This window comes from Pan troglodytes, chromosome 2 (genome assembly GCF_028858775.2).
Source record: "Pan troglodytes isolate AG18354 chromosome 2, NHGRI_mPanTro3-v2.0_pri, whole genome shotgun sequence".
Taxonomy (NCBI): Eukaryota; Metazoa; Chordata; class Mammalia; order Primates; family Hominidae; genus Pan; species Pan troglodytes.
The window spans coordinates 73156500-73180695 of NC_086015.1; the positions used below are offsets into that span (position 1 = coordinate 73156500).

Below are 24196 nucleotides of genomic sequence, written 5' to 3' on the forward strand. Positions count from 1 at the left end.
CATTTCCACTCCCTTCTCTACATTATGTAGGATTAAAGGATGTCAGAGAACTAATTTCTTGAATTTAGAAGACCTGTTTGCCAGTCTGTGAAATTAGTATAAATTACTTGCTACAAATAAACAACATTCCCAAGATTAAAAAACCTAAAAGTTCTCATCAGTCATCCTCAGTGAGACAAACTACCGTATTTCATCAATTCTAAGGCAACTTTATTGTAAGACACAGCATTATTTTTAATGTACTATTAAGAAAAAACTGCCAATTCAAGTAGAATATGCCATCAATAAAAAGATGAACCATGTTTTTAAATGTAAATATTTAAAAATGTACATCCCGGAATTAATAAAATACGGTAATACTATAAATAAAAATCCGAAGCCTTGCCCAATATGATTACTTGAAGTAGAGCACTGCGACCTGCTTCACATGAACCCCTGACATAAATGGAAGAAAACGTAAACATTTTCAGTAGCACACCTTTTGTTTATTGACCTATGTAAAAAAATAATAGGTCTTGAAAAGTCAGAACAATAAAAGAATATGCAAAAAGGTTATTTCTGATTCTAGAAGGCTATACAAATATGCAAAAAAGGAATAAGTTATTTTTTTTTTTGCTTGTCTTTTTTCCAAAATTTTTTCCCAAACTTCATTTCTAATTATACAAATGACTAAGGACCAGTTTAACAAATCGTTTTTATGTATATATTACATGCTTTGGAATATAGATAGAAAATGTTCCAAAAAAGTTGTTCAGAAACTTTTCTATTCACAATATGAACAAGAAACTTGTATAAAAGAAGGGGGAAAGGAGCACCTTTTATGTAATTTTGAAGCAAAGATGACAAAAAAGATCAGTCTGGAATATGGAAATCATTTGCTTTAAAAAACAAACAAACAAAACCCTACAATAAACCATAGCTAATTAGTTCTTCCAAGGAAAGTATGAGGTAGTTTTAGCCTCATAATTAAATCCACTGCAGCTTGGAGTTTTTTGTCGTTGTTGTTGTTTTTCTTTTTTAACGTTAACCTTGTTTTTGTCACTTGGTGACTTGGAACTACTTGTGGAATCCAGACTTGTTTAATTTTCTAACGTTCACCATTTTAAGGCACGCAATTCATCTAAAATGACGTGGCTTTTTTTTTCTGTTGTTTTGGATACTTTCTGTATCATCTTAAAATGCTTTTTCAAACTCATAATTATAAAAACTTTCCATATTAAGTCTGCCACTTCAAATGACAGCCGAGTTGGAGAATTACCAGCCAGAACAATAGCTCATCACGCAATTAGTGGAGAAAGGAAAAAGGAGCTCCATGATATTGTACCTTAGAACGTTCTCCAAGCAGACTTTGTCAATTATTCAGTGGGCTGCTTCATTTTCCCCAATCTGCTACCATAAGTTATATTACAGGATGCTACGGTAATCAGTTTTTCCAGAACCCATTTTATGGTGCTTATGAAAAACATCACTCTTTATAGTATCCTAAAAAACATTTACACTCATTCAGAACTTCATGAAAATCCAGCTTCAAGTAATTTCCAATACTGTCTAAATTGTCCATGTCTGTGTAGAAAGAGCATGTTACTCTTTGTCAGCTCACGAATTCAAACTCTGAAGTGAGCAATGACTCCGGAGCTTCTGGTTCCCCTTCTCTCATCCTGCTGAATTGTGCTCTGAGATTTCCCCTGTCCTTATTGCCATGGTACATCCTGAATGCCCTTTCATGTTTTTGAGGTTTGCCTTTAACAACTTTTACTCCCTTAAAAAGTGCTTGCTATTGATGAAGGCTTCACACTGAGTCCTCTCTTGGCAATACTTCAACATGTGGGCAGACCCTACAGTTACGTTAGTGCCTAGAGTTTGAAAGGCCAAATCCTCCTTTAGGGACTTTGTGGGGCTTGGTGTGTGATTCACTGATTCACTTCCAGGGCAACTAAGTCTTCTCTTCAACCTTTGATGTCTTTAGGTTTCTAAAACGAACATCCTCTCGGAAGACGAATACAATTTGCAAGGCACACTAGTGTGAGAACGCAGTGCTTGGTCAGGAGGTCCAACTGCAGTTCAGACTAATGTTCCAGGCTTTGAATCTTCATGCCAAAAGAGTCTCTGCTCACTACTCTCCAGGTTGTCTTCCAGCCGGTTTCCATCTGTACCATCCAGTTGACTGATTTCTGTGTATTGTCTATTAAAGAAAACCAGAAAAGTTACTACTTGTGGCCATATTTTTGTCCCCACAGCACAAAGACTACTACATTTAAAGAAGTTAGTAGGAAGCACTGTTAAGAAAAATTTCCCAAAACGTAGAGATAAGGGAAAGGAGAAGGGTGACTGCATGTTCTTTCAATGTCATACTGGAGCATTGTTTAACAGGCCCATAAAAAGGATTATTTAATTCTCTGGAAAGATATACCTTTGTTTAACTTGTGTTTCATTGATCAGGGCCCAGATTGTATTAAGTTACATGTTAACTTGTAGATTTTTGTCTCAAAGAAATACAAATAACTTGTCTAGTAAAAAAGATTATGGTTACAGTTTTATTGACCTACAGGACATTAACTGGTTTTGTATCTAATTTAGTAGTCTTTTCCAACATTCTCTCTTTCAGTGTCTCGGAGTCTCTTTGAACCAGCTTTACCATCCTGCTAGTTCACTTATTAATGAGTTAAACAAATCTTCGGCCCATGTCCATTTTTATTTGTGTGACAGCTATATTTTTAACTTTTTAAAAAGTATATTGTGACAATCACATTTTAAGTACTCTTCAAATTGAGGGAATATGCTAGATGCTTTCCTCAGGGACAAAATAATGTATTTAGAAGGTGGCGGGGGCACATAGGGACATATATGATATCCCTAGGGTTTATGGGTCAGGCATAAATTGGAAGTGACCCAGGACACAGCATCACATTTAAAAATCATACGCATATTTAGATGGCAATTCCAAATGAGAGCATCCTATCATACAAACCATTCCGATAAGCAAAACCCCATTATTGTAACGGTAGGTTAAGAGAGATTAGATAGTTAGTTGATTTCTTTTTTATTTTACATTCCAAAGTATTTTAGTAAAGGTGATTTTTTTTTTAAAGTCTTTGGAAGAAGAGCTTTGGAAATAAAGGTTTTTAGTGTTTTCATGTAACATAAAAAACAAAGCCAGATTTCATAATTTCACACATCAGTCAGTGCAAGCAAAACTCCTGCTATGCAAGAAGCAACACACAGATTGGAGGTACTGTACTTACTACAGCTGGCTACACTTAGCAAAAGAGAATTTACAACTGATCTCACTTCTGGAGACACAACCATTCTTGGGGATAGAAGCCCTTGGTTTTGCCTAGTAATAGAGTTAGATAGGAAAGGAGAAAGGGAATGGAAAATAGGAGGTGAAAGAAAAAAGTTATTTGAAAATACAGTTGGCAGCAGTAGAGCCAAGAATTTGACTGTATTATATACTAGGTAGCTTCAACATTTCTACTTTGGAAAGTTTATGCTAATGACAATTATGCCAATTGTACTAGAAAAAAAATTTTATTTGTAAAAATTAGTACCTTTCTATAATTTTAAGACCTGGATACTCTAGGGCAAAGGATCTTTAAATAATATACACTTTATTTAAAAAAACAACAAAACACTAATATGTTGCTATGCATTTCAAATCTTTGGCTTAACGGGAAAATCTAGTTTTTCATCTTTATCGTAAAACCTAATTTCTCTCTTATTTTAAAAACCATGATTTCATAAAAACAATTTACAGAATTTTAGAGCAAGTTTATAAAGCTTTATGAATGATTGTTATTATCCTTGCCCTGTTAATAGGTTAAATTGATCAGACTGTATCCTAAAAAGAATCCTAAATAAACTAATGGATGGAAATAAGTACTTCTGTATCTCCGTGGCTGGAAAGGCAAAGTGGCAAATCTTTCTGGAAGGCAAGAGCTTAAAAAAATACACTTTTCAATTTAATCCATTAACTCTACTTATTGGAATGTATCCTAGGAAAATAATCTGGGATTCAGACAAATATTTTGGACAAAGATGTTAACAGCTGCAATACTGGGCTGGGCGCCGTGGCTCACACCTGTAATCCCAGCACTTTGGGAGGCTGAGGCGGGTGGATCATGAGGTCAGGAGTTCAAGACCAGCCTGGCCAACGTGGCAAAACCCTGTCTCCATTAAAAATACAAAAATTAGCCAGACGTGGTGGTATGCGCCTGTAATCTCAGCTACTTGGGAGACTGAGGCAGGAGAATCACTTGAACCTGGGTGGCAGAGGTTGCAGTGAGCCGAGATCGTGTCACTGCACTCCAACCTGGGCAACAGAACAAGGCTCCGTCTTGGGAAGAAAAAAAAAATAGCTGCAGTACTTTTATAAAAAAAAGAAGGAAAAATCTAAAAGCCTCTCAAAAAAACCTTCAAAAAATGAGGAGCTGCTAAGTAAAGTAGGGTATATTTGAGTGGAATATCATATTGGTCATATAAAATAAGGTTTAAAGAGTTTTAAAACACATGGGAACATGGTTATGTTATGATGTTAAGTTTTTTAAAAAACGGAGATGTAGAATTTCATGTACAACATAAGACGCAAAACTGTATGTACAATATCATTATAACCATGTTAAATGGACAGAGAAAAACGTGGAAAATATGCCAAAATGTTAACAGCTGCTATCTCTGGATGGTGGAATTATGGCTAATTTATTTCCTACTTATTTATCTCTTTATTATAAATTTTCCACCATGAGCTCACATATGCACACGCATACACAAACACACAATAGGGATCTTTAAATAGCTTCTAATTTCCTGTGTGTTATGACCCCTCTGATCCCCTATCAAGCCATCATGGGCTGTCTGATCTATATGAGCAGACTTGGTAAAAACAGATTTTCTCTAAAAATGCTTAACACTTCCTGAGTCCAATGACAGTAGTGTTAAGGATATTAGAACTGAGTAATGCACCAAAAACTGTATAATCATTTCTGAGTCAACAAAAAGGCAAGTAAAATTACACAAACACGAAAATAATTTGCAAATATATTATTAAAAAATGGTTAGAAGTAAACTGAAAGGGCTCGGCTCAAATTTTAGGCCAGTCATTTTGGTTCTTGCTCCTAACTCATTTTCAAACATTATTTACAGAAGTCCAAGCTATTTGACATCCTCTGAAGTATATTTTCATTAAAATTCTATTTTGAGTATAGCCTTTGTTTAGCTGAGACAATTGGCTTAATATTTCAAGCCAAGAAAAACTCCCACTGAATGTGGAGGAAAAAAAAAAAGGCATTTGGGGCTGAATATTTCCAATTTGCTTGTAACAGTGAGTGTCTTAATAAGAAACTGCTAAATTCTCAAATTTACCAGCATAGAAACCTTTATAAGTTGTAGTCTGTATAACTTAGTATGTAGTCTGTGTCTGAAGCAATATGACTTAAATCAAAACTACACATTCTAAAAACAGCAGAAAATGCTCTACTTCTTGGTACCATGGGTGTGGATTATCTTTTGTGGGAAAGTAAAAGGGAGACATGACCTCTTCAAACTTAATTCCTGTGTATAACAAGAATTTTTTTAAAAAGTAATTCAGAGTTTGCAATTTTTTAAAAAAATCAATTTTAACAAATTGCTCTTCTACATTTCCTCTAATGTTTACAAAGAACTACTTTTACAGACAAACAGGACAGCTGGCTGCGTCTGTTGCTTCATAACAAACGTAGGATCAGATAAAAAACGCAGCAAATGTTTGAAATCCAGCCTACCAACTGTCTAAGGAACCTTGGTATGAACAGCCTTTCCTGGGGTAGAGAGATTTTGCCTGCAAGGTTTCAAAAGAGACTTAAATGGACATATCACTAATAGGATTTCAAGTACCATAATTTAAAAAATAAAAGCTTCAGACTCAGAATTCAATGTACAGACTAAAGAACAGAATGCGTTAGATGAGGGGTTAGCAAACTTTTTCTTTTCTTTTTGTTTTGTTTTGTTTTGTTTTGTTTTTGAGACAGAGACGGAGTCTCGCTCTGTCGCCCAGGCTGGAGTGCACTGGCGCGATCTGGGTTCATTGCAAGCTCTGCGTCCGGGGTTCACGCCATTCTCCTGCTTCAGCCTCCCGAGTAGCTGGGACTACAGGTGCCCGCCACCACGCCCAACTAATTTTTTGTATTTTTAGTAGAGATGGGGTTTCACTGTGTTAGCCAGGATGGTCTCGATCTCCTGACCTCATGATCCGCCCGCCTCGGCCTCCCAAAGTGCTGGGATTACAGGCATGAGCCACCGTGCCCGGCAGCAAACTTTTTCTTAAAGGCCAGATATTTTTGGCTTTGGTGTCTGTGCAAGTAGTTCTTTGTAAACATCAGAGGAAATATACAAGAATTCAATGTAATACTGAGGACCAGGGTCAAATTTCAATGAGTTAGATTAGGGGTTAGCAAACTTTTTCTTAAAGGCCAGATACTTTTTGGCTGATGGTGGCCAGATATTTTTGGCTTTGGTGCAACTACTGAGCTCTGCCCTCATAGTGCAAAAACAGCCATAGAGAACATGTAAGTGAATGAGGGTGGCTATTCTCCAATGAAACTTTATTTACCAAAACAGGTGGCAGCTGGAGTTGGCCCACAGGCTAGAGTTTGCCAACCCCTGAACTAGATTATCTGACGTTTGTAAATTAGGATCCCTGAATTCTTTTGAACTGGAACAGGCTCCTAGGATTTTCGAGCATTGCTTCCTCACCTGCTTGGAGAGGGTAAAGGATTATAGACATTGCCATAGCAGCTGGTGTAAGAAGAATGTGCTGGAGTCTCGTAATCCGACAGCCCTATGGTTAACTGGGTCCTCCAGTTCCCGGAAGCATTGGTAGAAGACACTGGAAATAAAAATGGAAAAAGAGATAAAATTAATGGAAATATTAAAAGCGAAAAATTGTTAAGGTCATTCAGAGTTACATTGCAATCAGCTTTGTCAGAGTAGAGATTTAAGAGGGTTTGAAATAAGAGTTCCTATTCCAATTTAGTGACTTCGGGGCTATGTGACCTTAGGCAGGTAGTTTATCCTCTTTAAGCCTCAGTTTCCTCATCTATAGAGTAGGGATAATAATATTAATATATTCTGTATAGGTATGATGCCAGGATTAAATAAGGTAATTATGAAAATCTTTAGCACTGTACTTGATACAGAGTAAGCACTCAATAAATAACTATTAATATTATTATTGAGAATAAGATTAATTGAAAGATACATTTGTCAATTCAAAAAATAATCTAGGTTGGGGCCAGGTGTGGTGGCTCATGCCTGTAATCCCAGCACTTTGGGAGGCCGAGGCGGGAGGACCACTTGAAGCTAAGAGTTCAAGACCAGCCTGGCCAACATGGTGAAACCCTGTCTCTACCAAAAAATACAAAAATTAGCTGGGCATGGTGGCGCATGCCTATAATCCCAGCCACTCAGGAGGCTGAGACAGGAGAAATACTTGAGCCCATGAAGTTTAAGTTGCAGTGAACCAAGATCACACCACTGCACTCCAGCCTTGGTGACAGAGTGAGACTCTGTCTCAAAATAAATAAATAAATAAAAATAATTTTAGGTCAGCTCAGTGGCACAAGCCTGTAATCCCAGCACTTTGGGAAGTCAAGGTGGGAGGATCGCTTGAGCCCAGGAGTTCAAGGCTAGCCTCAGCAACATGGCGAAACCCCATCTCTGCAAAAAATACAAAAATTAGCCTGGCATGGTGGTGCACACCTGTAGTCCCAGCAACTTGGGAAGCTGAGGTGGGAGGATCACTCAAGCCTGGGAAGTCAAGGCTACAATGAGCCATGTTTGCACCACTGCACTACAGCCTGGGCCACCAAGTGAGATCCTATCCCAAGAAAGAAAATAATAATAACACATAAATAATTTTTAAAATAACTGAAAAGACAAGCAAGAAAACAATTCTCATATATTGCGAGAATCTTCCCATTCACACTATGGTGTTATAAAGGTAAGGTGATGAGTCGGGGTTTGTCAGAGGCCTTGGAGGAAATGTGTTCCATAAGTTGACTTATTGAGACTTGACTATTCCTCAGCCAAAGACAACACTGGCCGCTAGCAAGATCAAGGCTATTTTTTGTCTTAAAAAAGTGTGTATGTGTTGGGGTGTGGATTGGGGGAAGAGGCGAAGTGGTAAGTAGCACAGGAAGGAATTCAGGAAGAAGGGATTTAGTTCTACAGAGGAACTGAACTGGAACAAGACAAGGACATAATTTGGGAGCGAAGCCCAACAAATGCCTCATCACTGGGCGTTTGTTGTCCTCTCTATAAAACCAGTTCTGCTCCACGCCTAGGATGGACAAGGTAACCACAACGCCAGGATGCTCGTTCAAGACTCAAAAACCAGCACTGCCCTTTTTCCATTTCCTGTTTCTGGCTTCAGACCTACTCCTCTTCTCTCTCATACACACAAAGTACCTGTGATCACTAGGGGACAAACGCATTTCAAAACTCATCTGTGGCCCTGGATGTCATGAGGTGTTGACTAATAGATGCAACACTCTGAGTTTGAGCTTCCAAGCCATTTCCAAACTGAAATCAGAGGCTCTAAGCCTTGGTGGTTAAGATGTTAGAGCTGTGGGGCTGGGTGTGATGGCTCATGGTTGTAATCCCAGCACTTTGGGAGGCTGAGGTGGGAAGATCACTTGCAGCTAGGGGTTAGAGGCCAGCCTGGGAAACAGGGCCCAGTCTCTACAAAAAAATAAAATTAGCCAGGCATGGTGGTGTGTACTTGTAGTCCTAGCTACTTGGGAGGCTGAGGAGGGAGGATCGCATTGAGCCAAGGAGTTTGAGACTGAGTGAGGTATAATAATATCACTGCACTCCAATGTGGGTGACAGACTGAGACTGTCTCTTTAAAAAAGAAAAAAAAAAAAAGGAGCTGAGCTAGGATAGAATCCCCAGAATCCCCATCCCACCACTTAGTAGCTTTGGAACTTGGGTTATTTAAACTCTGTAGCCAGAGTTGCCTAAGCTACAAAATTAGGATGATAACAATAAGCATAACAATAGCAATCACTATATAGAACTGTTGCATACATTAAATAGGAGAGTGCATGTAATGTTCTGAATGTGCGTGGCATCTAGTAAGCTGCCAACAAATGGTAGTTGCCATTACTAAAACTGAGTCACCGAGAGATCCTTCAGGTGGCTGGAAGGGACTACAATGCCAGGACTAATCTGGCAAATAACCGGAAATTTATCACTCCATGAGAATGACGCCTGCCTGTTGTAATACATTTCTGCAGTTTTAAAGTGGAGACAGAAATGAGGGGAATTCCAGCAGGGAATTCTGGGAGTACTGATTCCACCCCTGCAGTTCTTTAAAGAGTGATGCCTTTTGGTCTGTGGGGCCACATCTTGCTGGTGTCAGCAAGGCTCACACCAGGTCTGAAACAGGAAGCTTTACCTCCATCTCACCTTTACTAAGCTAGCAGCCAGGAATGTTGAGTTTCCTCAGTTAACACCTGCTTCCCCCAGGCACCACCCCAGCCCTGTGCCGTAGTGACCATCCACATGCATCTCAGCCCTCCTCGTTTGGTTTTTCCCTTGTAGTACTCTCCCTGTTCTGCCCAGGTTTGACCTGTGAAAGTTTCTCACATCTTGAACTTTAAGAGGAAGAAAGGTGTTTTCTAGGTCAGAGCCATAAATAAGAAATAATTACCAAAGCCCTTTCATATGTTAGATGTGGTAATAGATAGGACAGCTCTAGTGGAAGTCCAAAGTCCTGCACAAATAGGAGAGAACTTGAACCCAAATAGAAATCTCCATGGAAACGCCTCGTCAACAAGTACATGAAACTTTTAAAGGTGTAGTTTTCACTTGACTATTATACAATGACTCAGGAATCCTTATACTATGTCTCACTAAGGTGTCATGTTAATAAGGGAGAAGGTGAGACTCATGACCTACAGCTTTTCTGGCAGTTTGAGAATTCATTCATTTCTTAGAGTTTTAAAATTGCTTAATTTTTAAACATTCCTCTGGCTGCTGACTCTGAGCTCATCGTGGCCAGGAACTAGTTCAACAATGGGTCCTCCACATCTTGAATGTGGCTGCTCATTTGCTGAATAAATAAAACCATACACAGAGCCTCCCCTATCTTCTATTTCTCTACTTAAAGTACCTAGCACAACTGGGCGTAGGCAGGAAGTCCTCCACAAATGTTAGCAGAGTTAGGGGCCAAAGTCAACATCAAGAGTATAAAGGAAACATCTCTAATCAAAATTATCTTTGAAAATCCCTTAAGTCAACCACAACATAGGTATATATGAATACTGAATTACAATATGCATGGCCAGGCACTGCGGCTCTCGCATGTAATCCCAACACTTTGGGAGGCCAAGGCAGGAGGGTTGCTTGAGGCCAGGAGTTTGAGACCAGCCTGGGCAACATAGCAAGACCCAACCTAAGCCTCCTTGTTTCTACAAAAAAAAAAAAAAAAAGCAAATTACTTAGAACAGTGCTTAATCAATGCCAGCTCCTATCAGGATTCTTACGAGCCTTATGCAGGCACTTGCCTAAGTACCTGCATAATCCCAGGCTTGCATTCAAAGCAGTCCTTAGATGATCAGTCTTGGTGGTGAACAAGGATGGATGTATAATTCTAATGTTTTCTGCTTACCTGAGGGTTTATTCTTTTAAAATATCAAGCCTCAATGACGTGAACACATTTAAGAGATGTGCCTGTCAACGTAAATCCTAAAAAGACAAAGCAAGTGAAACCCCTAACACATTCCAGCCTAGGCGACAGAGCGAGACTCCATCTCAAAAAAAAAAACAAAAAAAAAAAACAAACAAAAAAACCCCCTAAAACAGGGCAGCACAGAGAGTACATGCTCAATCAATGTTTGCTGGATTTGAATCTACAATTTGCTTCATTAGACTCATGTGTACTGAGTTCTTTGGAGAGCTGGAAAGAACTGTTTTTAAGTTGGAAATTCTTATTGTGGGGTTCCACCGAATGGTTGCCCCACTTTTGACCTTGAGTACTGGTCTCATGATCCGTGAGGTGGTTTTAGGTGGGCAGGAAACACGATGTAAATAAAATCCAGGTGTCGCGTGTTTTTACAGTATTCTCACCTGAAGAGTACGAGGATGCACGACTGCTTGGAGAACAAGGTACTTGCAGCCCAGCAAACCCCAGGCATCTCTGTGATCCCCTGTCTGAGTCAAAGCTGGTCTGCGGGCTGTGTCCCTGATCCTTCTGCCCAGAGGCCCGCTGGTACCAGCCACGCAAGTGCTCGGCAACTAAGGCCTTGTGGATGTTTTTGGTGATGTGCTCCGATTTTGCAGCAGCCTTCCTTGGCAGCCGGAGAGTTGCATATGGGTTATGGGGTACCCGGTCGACCTCATCTTCGTGAAAGGATCTGCTGTAGTCCCTCTGGCGCTCATATCCATAGTGGGCTGAGGACCGGTAGGAAGGGTTGACACTATACTGTCCCTCGGTGTCATTCTCATAGACATAACCACCACTGTAATAAAAGTCACACTCTGCATAGGGTGTGTACCCGGCAATGTAGTAACTGGAAGACGGTGGCTCCTGACTCTTTGAGTAAACACCATTCCTCAAACTATCCTTTTGTGCTAGGTTGGGCATGCTTCCTGAATTTGAAGTAGAAACATTCTGTTTCTTTGACCTCCTCCGACCCCTGGTGCGAGTGTCCAGGGTCTGGGTGGTGTAATAGGGGCCGGTAACTGGTGTCACACAGTAATACTCTGTGCTTGATTGGCTTGTATAAGAAGACCCGTCATCGAGGATTTCTGTGCTGCTGCTTCTTTGGGATTTGGAGAGGGAGAAAAATGGCTTATCGCTGTCCATCTCGGAGAGCAGGTGGGACTGGGACTCCAGGCTTCCACTCCGCTGGCGGCAGTGCTGAGATGAAGATTGGGGTCTGAAAGAGGAGAAAGGCAAACTTCTCAACACCAAGAAGAAAAGGAGGACCCAAATAGGAAAAAAGAATAGCATGCTGAGTGACTGAATAGCTCGTGAATTACAATAGGACTTTGAGTTGCCAAAGCTGACTGCACAATAGAATCCGTTGTTCTCCAAATCTACTGGCTCACACGTAGGTTCATTTTGACCATGGTCAAAATGAGAAAAGAACCGGGTTCTGTTAGTTGCGCAAGTCAAATCCTTCCTTGAGGGTAGGGAAAGACATAGACTGAGGATGCACAGTTTGCATCAGAGCCTGGAAAAAAAAACAAAAACAAAAACAGAAACAAAAAACCCAACGTGTCTTTGGAGGGTCCTGTCTTCCTAGAGGATATGAAGATATGGTACATTCGAGTGGAGGTCAGAGGTGGCTGGGCTGAGTCATGGCACTGCTATTTCCCAGCTGTATGAGCTCAGGCCAGATATTTAACCTCTCTGAATCTTGCTTCCTCCTTTGTAAGATGAGGATGAAAACAATATATAATATCTACCTCCCAAAAGGCTTGCTGTAGGGACTAAATAATCCAGTGAATATAAAACATTTAGCACAGCATTTCAAACATTTCAAAATGTTGCTATTGTTACTAACTTCATCCTTACCATTGAATAATGAATGGTAATATGTGACTGGGGAAATTAAGGTACTAAAAATCTAATGTATATTTGAACAAATCAAATACATTTTCTTTGCCAACATATTTGAAACCATAAGTTAGCAGAAAATGTAAAACCATAAAACAAGGTCCTGCTACAGAAAGTCACTTGAAATGATTAAAAAACACAATAAAGCAAGACAGAACCTCAAAGCAAAAATCAAGACAGCTAAAGCAGTGAGAAAGAAGCTCTCTTACTCCAAGTGGCTGCTGCTGTAGGCATTTCGGGTAAGAACTGGCGTGGTGGGCATGCTTCGCCCTCCCTGGGGCCGCCTCTCCAGAGTTTTGTAAGGGCTGCTGTGTGTGGACAGCATTTCTCTGTGGTGATAAAAAGAAGAATTCAGGAAATGATGAGTCTCTCAACATCTCTGGCAAATTTGTCATAAGCAAATACAAAACTTACTAGAAGCCCAAGGAAAGGGAAAATAGGGAGAAAGATAGGAAGGGTGTCTTTGTGGTTCACTAAACCACAAAGAAAACCCGCTAAAACAGCGGGAGCATATATGGTCTGACTTTCTGAGTCACAAATATGTAGGGGAAAAAAGGACTTTTAATAAAGAGTACACTGAATAAAAAGACTCAAAGCAACTAGAGCTGTTTATGTAGGCACCTGAACATTCAAAACAGTCCTTAGATGATCAAATCTTCGTGGTGAACAGGGATGGATGTATAATTCAGCAAACTCCTTTTTTGTAAACAGTCTAGAATACTAAATAGCTTTTGGCTTTGTGGGCCAGATGGTCTCTAGAGCGACTACTCAGCTCTGCCCTTTCAGTGCAAAAGCAGCCATGGATAATATGTAAGAGAATGGGTGTGGCTGTGTTCCAAGAAAATGACCTATGGATGCTAAATTTCATAACATTTTTACAGGTTGTAAAATATTATTGCTTTTGATCCCCCCACCACCAGCTACCTAAAAATATAAAAACCATTCTTAGCTCACGGGCTGCACAAAAACAGGCAGCAGGATGGATTTGGCCACTGGACTGTTGTTTGCTGGTCCCTGGACAAAGAACAACAGCTTTAAATCACTATGTCTACTTCCCAGCACGGTGACAACACAATTTGAAGTTAATTTTTTTTTTTTTTTGAGACTGAGTCTTGCTCTGTCACCCAGGCTGGAGTGCAGTGGCGTGATCTTGGCTCACTGCAAGCTCCGCCTCCTGGGTTCACGCCATTCTCCTGCCTCAGCCTCCCGAGTAGCTGGGACCACAGGTGCCCACCACCACGCCTCGCTAATTTTTTGTAGTTTTAGTAAAGACAGGGTTTCACCTTGTTAGCCAGGATGGTCTCGATCTCCTGACCTTGTGATCTGCCCACCTCGGCCTCCCAAAGTGCTGGGATTACAGGCGTGAGCCACCACGCCCAGCCTGAAGTTAATTTTTTTTAACTAAAAATAATTTTGATCAAATTTTACTTACTACAAAAGCAAGTCTAAGTTCATTAGGAAAACTTTAAAAATACAGATAAAAAGAAAAATTTAAATGTCTATAATCTTTTTTTTAGATGGAGTCTCACTCTGCCATCCAGGCTTGAGGACAGTGGCACAATCTCAGCTCACGGCAACCTCCAGCTCCTGGGTTCAAGTGATCCTCCCACCTCAGCCTCCCAAGTAGCTGGAATTACAGGTGTGCGCCACCATGCCTGGCTAATGTTTTTTTTTTTTTTGGTATTTTTAGTAGAGATGGGGTTTCACCATGTTGGCCAGGCTGTTTTCGAACTCCTGACGTCAAGTCATCTGCCTGCCTCAGCCTCCCAAAGTGCTGGGATTACAGGCGTGAGCCGCTGCCTGTATAATCTGGTATCTTTTACATAGCCAGGCAACATTAAATGTTTTCAGATTATTTTTCCTAAGCACATAAACTTATTAGCATGTATTTATATATAAACATACATATTTATTTTTTAACAAAACATGAGATTTACTATATATTCTTTTTCAATGCTCACTTTTTAAAAAGTTAAGTTGTACCTAACATTTTATGTTGCTTAATATTTGTCTACAGTGTTATTTTAATGACTGCATAGCATTTTATTGTATGGATTTACCATAATTTATTTAAATAATCAGCTAGTTGAACATGTGGTTTGTTTTCAATTTGCCAGTAGTGTAAGCAATGCTGTAATGAGCATCCTACATGTAGTTAGTTAATTCAGTAGTAAAATTCCTAAGTGAAATTGCTGGATAAAAGAGCAAATCCATCTTAAGTGATTGGAGATGTGGGTATAATAATTTTTAAGACAATGATTCCCAGCTATAATTCTTCCTTTTGCTGAAATAGCTTTGTTTTCCCTAACATAAGAAGCCCACTTGTCTCATGTTATCCAATAGGACTTTCTGCAATGACAAAAATGTTCTGGGTCTGTTCTGACCAATATGATAGCCACTAGCCACATGTGGCTGCTGAGCATTTGAACTGTGGCTAGCATGACTGAGGAACCAAATTTTAAATTTTATTTACTTTTAATTAAATTGGCTAGCACGGCTGTAGCTCCTTGGATCTCTTACCATTTCAGGCAAAAGTGCCTAAATGCTAATCCACAAACTGGGGCCGATATGTGATAAAGATTTCACTGCTCTTTAACAAATTAGAAATATAACAATGTGACCTGGCGCGGTGGCTCATGCCTGTAATCACAGCACTTTGGGAGGCTGAGGTGGGTGGATCACGAGGTCAGGAGATCAAGACCATCCTGGCTAATATGAAACACCGTCTCTACTAAAAACACAAAAAAATTAGCCAGGTATGGTGGCAGGCACCTGTAGTCCCAGCTACTCAGGAGGTTGAGGCAGGAGAATGGCGTGAACCTGGGAGGCGGAGCTTGCAGTAAGCTGAGATGGCACCACTGCACTCCAGCCTGGGTGGCAGAGTGAGACTCTGTCTCCAAAAAAAAAAAAGAAAAGAAAAAAAAAAAGAAACATAGCAATGTGGAGGTTATATTTTCATAAGTCACAATTTATCCACCTTGAATAATCTAATAATCTACCTTGATTTTGAGAATAATTTCCTTTATTTAAATTTTTTTAATTTATATTTTTAGCCCTTGTAGAGCAAATACTTCCCATCTTTGCTGAGATGTGGTATAACATGTTCACTGAAATCAGATCACAAGCTTTGGATCCTGCCAAGTTCTAGGCTACCTAGGTTCAAACCTTGATTCCCATGTTTACTAGTTGATGAACCCAAAGAAGTTATTCATGGTCCCTGGCCCTCAGTGTGCTTATCTGTAAAGGGTAATGACAGTAGTAACACTATCAGGGTTGTCGTGAAGATTAAGTTCGTTAATAAATTACATAGAAAAAACATAAACAGTATCTGGGACACAGTAAGTACTCAATAGCGGCCAGTTGTAGTGACTCCTGCCTGTAATCCTAGCACTTGGGGAGGCCGAAGTGGGCGGATCACCTGAGGTCAGGAGTTCAAGACCAGCCTGACCAACATGGCGAAACTCTATCTCTACTAAAGATACAAAAATTTTGCCGGGTGTGGTGGCGGGCATCTGTAGTCCCAGCTACTTGGAAGGCTGAGGGGGGAGAATTGCTTGAACCTGAAAGGTGAAGGTTGCAGTGAGCCAAGATGGTGCCGCTGCACTCCAGCCTGGGCGACAGAGCAAGACTCTGTCTCAGAAAAAAAAAAAAGAGTAAGTGCTCAATAGAAATGTTATATGAAATTAATATAAAATGAAATTAACATTACATTAAGTGAAATGTTAACTTCATTCGATTAATATTGCCACAAAGATAGTGAATATATTTTTTATATCAAAATGTCATTTCTTTCATGGATTCATGGTGCTATTTTTTTGAACATTTCTTTTTTTTTTCTTTTTCTTTTTCTTTTTTTTTTGAGACAGCATCTTGCTCTGTTGCCCAGGCTGGGGTGGAGTGACACGATCATAGTTCACTTCAATTGTGAAATCCTGGGCTCAAGCAATCCTCCTGCCTCAGTCTCCCAAGTAGCTAGGACTACAGGTAGGCAACACCATGTCTGGCTAATTAAAAAAGAAATTTTGGGCCGGGCACACTGGCTCATGCCTGTAATCCCAGCACTTTGGGAGACTGAGGCAGGTGGATCACCTGAGGTCAGGAGTTCAAGACCAGCCTGGCCAACATGGTGAGACCGTGTCTCTATTAAAAATACAAAAATCAGCCGGGCATGATGGCACGTGCCTGTAATTCCAGCTACTCGGGAGGCTGAGGTGGGAGAATTGCCTGAAGCCAAGAGGCAGGGGTTACAGTGAGCTGAGATTGCACCACTGCACTCCAGCCTGAGCGACACAAAGAGACTCTGTCTATAAAATTTGTAGAGATGGGGCTTCATTAGGTTGCCCAGACTGGTCTCCAACTCTTGAGCTCAAGTGATCCTCCCACCTTGGCCTCCCAAAGTGCTGGGATTATAGGTGTGAGCTGCCGCACTCAGCCTGTTTGAAAATTTCTTTTTAGGCAAAGCAAACAGCTGGTAACTGTTTGTTTGCTTTTTAAAGATTGATCCATACAGCCGAGTTCTGGGAACCACTGGCCTGTCATGTTTCTAAAACCTGGTCTCATTGCCCTGATAATATTTACCTGAGATATTTGAGAAAATGCTTGGATTATCTATTTTACAGATTATGAGTTTAAGTCCCATGTTTATTTGTAGGACTGGAAATCAGTCCTGCTACTTGGTTTTGCAGAGTGGACTTTAACGACAATTTCCTTAGACCAGTGACTATAAAACTGAACTGTGGACACTATGTCTAAATCCAGATGATAATTAATGTCCCTATAAGTTAATATAGATCAAATAGACTTTAAAGTCAAGGAAATGGTCAAATGCATTTTAAAAGACTTCTTAAAAACATTTTCAGCCAGGCACGGTGGCTCAAACTTGTAATCCCAGCACTTTGGGAGGCCAAGGCAGGCAGATCACCTGAGGTTGGGAGTTCGAGACCACCCGGACCAACATGGAGAAACCCCGTCTCTCCTAAAAATATAAAATTAGCTGGGTGTGGTGGCCTGTAATCCCAGCTGCTCGGGAGGCTGAGGCAGGAGAATTGCTTGAACCCAGGAGGCGGGGGTTGCGGTGAGCTGGAGATCACGCCATTGCACTCCAGCCTGGGCAACAAGAGCGAAACTCCACATCAAAAAAAAAAAAAATATATATATATATATATATATATATGTATATTCGTTTGCTGTGAACAACAAACTGGGTTAGTTTCTATGCCCCAGTTTTACAAGATAACATCTTTTGGAAGGATAAATAAAAACATGTGAAAATGTATCATCCATACATTGCATTTTGGAGGAAAAATTTCCTAGCTGTGAGGCATTAACCTTACTGATGATATGACCTCTCACCTGGACTGCCTGGTATCCACAAACTGTTCACTGATGGACGACTTTCTGAAATGGATTCGCTCAATACCAAGAGACTTAGGGGGAAGAATTCTTGGAGAATGAGGTACTGAACTTGATCGCTGCCCAGGAAGAGTGAAGGCATCACTGGCTATAATAAGTAAATGGGTGAATGAAAAAATAAGTAGGCAAATTAATAGGTAAATAAATATCTTGCCAATACCTCAAAAAAGAAATTAGAAGGTTTAGTGAACAAAGTGTTCTTCCAAAGATGATATTTTTAGAAGAACATAACTCTTTCAAGAAGTTAATTTTTATATTTTATACACCAGAAAAAACGAAATTACTGAACACTCTTCTGGGACCTGAACCATCTTTTGCCAAATCCAACAGGTGTCACTTAGAGTGAGTAAATCACTCAAGGGGAATGGGTAATACCGCAGCTTTTAAAAAGCTATATTAAAGAAAACCCCCAGTGTGAACCAAGGGGAAGTTGGCCTGGATCATTTTTGTTCACCTTTACTTTTAAAGTTTTTAGGCCTCTTTGGCCAAAGGCTTATCCTGTCATTGAAAGTAAGGAAACTGACTTATGCTGCATCATTAGAGGCTTGTTATGTTTTCCACTGATATTTACATTTTCAAAGAGGGATGGCAAGCATGACCAAACATCACCTCACATGAAGAATTCTGCAGTGGTGAAATTTTATGCACCATAAAACTTGGGTAAGATAAAGCAGTGGGGGTGTGGTTTCCTGGAATTCTTCAAGTCATACCACAGAGATCACCAACTCAATCATGATTAAGTACAAGAGATGACAAAGAAACACTCTATTAGTTGATAGTCAACCCATTCTATAATGGAATGTATTGAACGGCTGGGCTCGGTGGCTCACGCCTGTAATCCTGGCACTTTGGGAGGCCGAGGCAGGCAGATCACCTGAGGTCAGGAGTTCGAGACTAGCCTGACCAACATGGTGAAACCCCATCTCTACTAAAAATACAAAAATTAGCCGGGAGTGGTGCCTAACGCCTGTAATCCCAGCTACTCGGGAGGCTGAGGCAGGAGAATTGCTTGAACCTGGGAGGCAGAGGTTGCAGTGAGCTGAGATCGCACCATTGCACTCTAGCCTGGGCAACAAGAGTGAAACTCCATCTCAAAAAAAAAAAAAAAAAAAAAAAGAGAGAAAGAGAGACAAGAAATGTATTGAACAAATACAGGCCATTACAATCGATACAGCCTGCCTCTATGAAACAACAAAATGACAGGTAGCCCAATGTCTAACTGTGCCTTTCTTCCTAAGTAAAATAAACTTTCCTTTATCTAGAATATGAAAGTTTATTTCACATTGTAAAACATACAATGATTTTATTTCATATTGTGATGAATACAGTGATAACGTGTACAATCTAATATCCTGGTTTTGATATTAGACTCCAGATATATAAGATGTCACCATTGGGAAAAGCTGGGTGAAGGAATCTTTGTATTAATTATACAACTCTCCGTAAGTCTATGATTACTTCAAAATAAAAAGTTAAGAAACACTTTAGAGAGCCTTAAAGTCCTTACTGAGAGACTTAGATACTCCCCTGAGGGCATTCTGATTCCCTGAGGTCATGTGATTTTTGTGGTCCTGTTATTAACGCTGAGTTAACCTGAGTAGGTGTTAATCATACACTTCCTTTACCAACCATTTTGCATAAATGTAAGTTAGTTTATTCTACTTTTTCTCAAAAGAAAAACAAATAGGCCTTACTTAACTAAGACAATTATCTTAATTATTTCAGAATATCTAACATTTTTAAACCAAAAAAGGAAGAGCCACTTACGATCATCATAGGTGGTGGTGTCAGACAAAGAGCTACTCTCTGAGGGGATTATGTCTTCTGTGAATAAAAATAACTGCCTTTAGTATAATTGTGCATTTATACAATTAGAGGGGGCTTAGAGAAACAATTTTCAATGGAGTGCATTTTCATTTAAATAAAAGTAATTAATTACAGTGCATTAAGAATAATTAACTACCATAGTAAGAATGGACTCATATACTAACAAAAATCAAAACATTTTACATATTGTACGAATATTACATTAGATTATTTCTTAAAATGGAACAGACTTCAAGGGAGTGCTGGTTTTAAACTAGTTTTCGGTGTCTCTTCTACACTGGAATAAAACTTTACCTATATATTTAGTGCTTATGATCAACAAACTGGAAAGAAAAATCATGCCATTCTTATCATAAATGCTAAATGTTAAATAAAACACATTTGAATCCTCATTTGAGAATCTACTCTTAATATAACTTGGCTTTTGACCCCTCCCTGAAAGAAAGGGCCTTTTTTTTTTTTTTTCTTGTTTGTTTATGGGACAGAGTCTCATTCTGTTGCCCAGGCTGGAGTGCAATGGTGCGATCGTGGCTCACTGCAGCCTCAACCTCCTGGGCTTAAGCAATCCTCCCGCCTCAGCCTCCTGAGTAGCTGAGATTACAGGTATGCAGCACCACGCCTGGCTAACTTTTTGGATTTTTAGTAAAGATCAGGTATCACCATTTGGCCAGGCTGGTCTTGAACTCCTGGGCTCAAGTGACCTGCCTACCTAGGCCTCCCAAAGTATTGGGATTAAAGGTGTGAACCACTATGACTGGCCAAGCTTTTCAACAGGTTTCTCAACAGTGGCACTACTGACATTTTGAACTGGATAATCCTTTGTCCTGGGGAGCTGTCCTGTGCATTATAGGATTTCCAGCCTCCCCGGTTGAGAACCACTGAATTAGGTTTAAGTCTTGGTTTTGCCATTTATCGACTATGAGACCTTGGGCAAATTACTTAATCTCTAAGTATCACCTGACTCAATCCCACAATGGGGATAACAACAGTACCTATCACGTAGTGCTGGGGTGAGGCGTTAGAATAACGGATGTAAAGCCCCTAGCCCAGCTCCCAGCATTACATGACAAATGCTCAGTAAATGTTAGCTAGACTTAAATCTTTAGTTAACTAGACACTGTGTTCTGGTTGGCAATGGCCATAACACTCTATTGCTGGTATCCATCAAATGTTAAATAATGTGGCCAGGCGCGGTGCCTCACCCCTGTAATCTCAGCACTTTGAGAGGCCGAGGTTGGTGTATCACTTGAGGGTCAGGAGTTTAAGACCAGCCTGGCCAACACAGTGAAATCCTGTCTCTATGAAAAATACAAAAATTAGCCAAGCATGATGGTGTATGCCTGTAATCCCAGCTATTTGGGAGGCTGAGGCAGGAGAATTGCTTGAACCTGGGAGGTGGAGGTTGCAGTGAGCCGAGATCATGCCACTGCACTCCAGGCTGGGTGGCAGAGACAGCTCTGTCTCAAAAGAAAAAAAACAAAAAACAAACAAAAAAACAAACGTATTCAGTAAAGAAAAGTATCTCAGATGTGTTGATCTGCATTTGCAAAAAAAGTCATTCCATATTCACCTGAGTGTTTTGGCATGAGGTTCTAGGCAAATATAATCCTTCAATGTAAACTTCAAAACCATTATGAAGGGAAGCTCTCCAACCAATCTCTAATGTTAATCTGTATCAGAAACAAGTGAACTATCTCTATCAGACACACAGTGGACCTTGAAGGCAAGTTGCCAGTATAGTCAGCTGTTAGGCATACTTTCACTGTAAAGGAGAACATTTGAATTTTGCACAGTTTGAGGATGAATGGGCCATAACAAATGGCCATGAAGTTAAGCACAACGCTAATCACCCATATCTGTAGGTCCAGAAATTAACCACCCCCAAGACCGCCTGGATTTCACATTCAACCAAAGCTACTCTATATTCTCCAGCTGTAGTGGACTAACACTTGTGTGTTGATGCTGTACATTCCCTTTCCAAAAGCCATGTCTGCTTTGTAAATCATATGCTCTACACTCAATTATATTCTAAACTCACTTACCTTATTTCATCAAATCTAAGATAAATATTTTGAGTACCAGCAAAAAATAATAAAAAAAGTACTGCCAAGTATGACTGTAATACACCATCTAGTGTGTTAAGAACTAACCCAAGGCTGGGCGTGGTGGCTCACACCTGCAATCCTGGCAGTTTGGGAGGCTGAGGTGGGAGGATTGCTTGAGCTCAGGAGTTTGAGACCAGCCTGGGCAACATGGTGAAACCCCATGTCTACAAAACATTAGCCGGGCATGGTGGTGCATGCCTATAGTCCCAGCTGCTAGGGAGGCTGAGGTAGGAGGATCACCTGAGCCCAGGAAGTCGAGGCTGCAGTGAGCTTTGATGGTACCACTGCACTCCAGCTTGGGCCACAGAAAGAGTTCCTGTCTCAAAAAGACAAAAACAAAAACAGACAAACAAAAAAACCCCAAACTATCCCAATTTCATAGATGTTAAAATGTAAAGGAAAAAATGTCTTAGAATCAAAGAAATACAATCATATTTCAATCGCCAGGCTGAAAACCATACCAATAAACATGTAAGGTCAATGGGACTTTAAATCTACCTGGGATTTCTCAGTTTACGTTTTTTCTGAAAATGAAAGTCATAAATACATAATGTTGAGAACTTGGAAAATACAGAATATTAAGAAGAAAATTAAGTTACTTGAAATTTCACAACTGTTAGTATTTTGAAATATTTCTCAGCCAGTCTTCGTGTGTGCATATTTCTATAAAATTGGGATCATGTTGTGGTAACAATTTTATATCTGGCTTTTCTGCATTTCATGTTATATCATGACCATTTGCACATATCTTTATTTTTTAATTTTGCTCACTTTTTTTTTTTTTGAGGCAGGGTCTTGCCCTGTCACCCATGCTGGAGTGCAGTGGTGCAGTCATAGTTCACTGCAGCCTCGATTGCCTGGGCTCAAATGATCCTCCCATTTCAGCCTCCCCTGTGGCTGGGACTACAGGTATGTACCACCATGCCTGGCTAATTTTTAAAATATTTTTTGAAGAGACGGGGTTTCACCACGCTTCCCAGGGTGGTCTCAAATTCCTTAGCTCAAGTGATCCGCTCACCTCAGCCTCCCAAAGTGCTGGGATTATAGGTGTGGGGCACCATGCTTGTGCTGCCCATATCTTTAAATAGCCTTCACGAATCACAGAAATTTTAAATCAAGTTTACATACTTATAAAACTGAAATTCCAAACAATTTTTATCCTAAGAAACTTAGTTTGTCAGGCGCAGTGGCTCATGCCTGTAATGCCAGCACTTTGCGAGGCTGAGGAGGGTGGATCACCTGAGATCAGGTGTTTGAGACCAGCCTGACCAAGATGGTGAAAGCCTATCTCTACCAAAAATACAAAATTAGCTAGGTGTGGTGGCACATGCCTGTAACCCCAGCTACTTGGGAGGCTGAGGGAGGACAATCACTTGAACCCGGGAGGTGGAGTTTGCAGTGAGCTGAGATTGCCCCATTGCACTCCAGCCTGGGCAACAAGAGTGAAACTCTGTCTCCAAATAAAAAAGAAAACTTAGTTTTGATCACCTGGTTCTTCCTTCTATCTCTCATCAACTGGTAACTGGTTTGGAAATGCTACATACCGTGAAGTATTGAGTAGGGGACTCAAAAAAAAACCTTACTTATTACTAACCTGGTAACACTGTTGCTTTCTGGCTGGGTTTCTTTCCACACCTAATTCGGTATTCGTTTATTGAATTTTCAATCTCCTGAAGCTTTTTCATCGCATCTGTGTAATCTTGCTTTCGCTTTTTCTTCACAGTTTTACAAAGGTCTGGCTCATTGGCAAGTTTCTTTGCAGCTTCCACCAGCTTTTGTTGTATTAGAAAATTACTCTCCAGTTCTTGCAAAGCAGGATCCTGCATTTATACAATGATAGTTTTATTTTTATGGACACATATGATCAACTCTTACATGCATTGTGTAATAAAACTTCCTGTGCACTTTCTTGAATCAGATGTTCTTTGAGAACACTATCTTCCCAACTTTTACTGCATAGACATCCTTGTCAAACACTTTCCTTTACTCGTCTTAACTTCAACTTCTCATTAGTCCAAACCTCTTCCCTTTTCAAGGAAGGGAATGGCCTTTCATTCATTCAGTTGGTTGGGAGAAGATCACAGTTTTCACAGATATATTCTCAACTCAAAGCTCATGGATGCAGAAGATTATATTTATATGCATAGCTTTAGAGACAGATAAATTTGGGTTTGATCTTCTTCCTGGTAATTCCCGGTTGCATGACCCTGGATACACAGCTTCATCTTTTAATGCTTCAGTTTTTTTCATTTGT

The 24196-nt window shown here is 40.1% G+C and overlaps 1 protein-coding gene across 7 annotated transcripts in view; it reads right to left on the minus strand.

The window, feature by feature from the left end:
• Positions 1-463: 463 nt before the first annotated feature.
• FRMD4B (FERM domain containing 4B) overlaps positions 464-24196 on the minus strand; it is a 373681-nt gene continuing 349948 nt past the window's right edge. For 5 of the 7 annotated variants that reach the window (XM_009445839.5, XM_063806907.1, XM_516575.9 and 2 more), the window contains 7 exons: positions 23537-23762; positions 19778-19834; positions 17951-18098; positions 12808-12927; positions 11104-11915; positions 6727-6859; positions 464-2182 (listed from right to left, as the gene is read on the minus strand). In XM_009445839.5, coding sequence (XP_009444114.1) covers positions 2062-2182; positions 6727-6859; positions 11104-11915; positions 12808-12927; positions 17951-18098; positions 19778-19834; positions 23537-23762 — 1617 coding nt within the window. In that variant the 3' untranslated portion in view covers positions 464-2061. The remainder of the gene's footprint in view (positions 2183-6726; positions 6860-11103; positions 11916-12807; positions 12928-17950; positions 18099-19777; positions 19835-23536; positions 23763-24196) is intronic. The other 2 variants (XM_063806908.1, XM_009445838.4) reach the window with 1 other exon arrangement.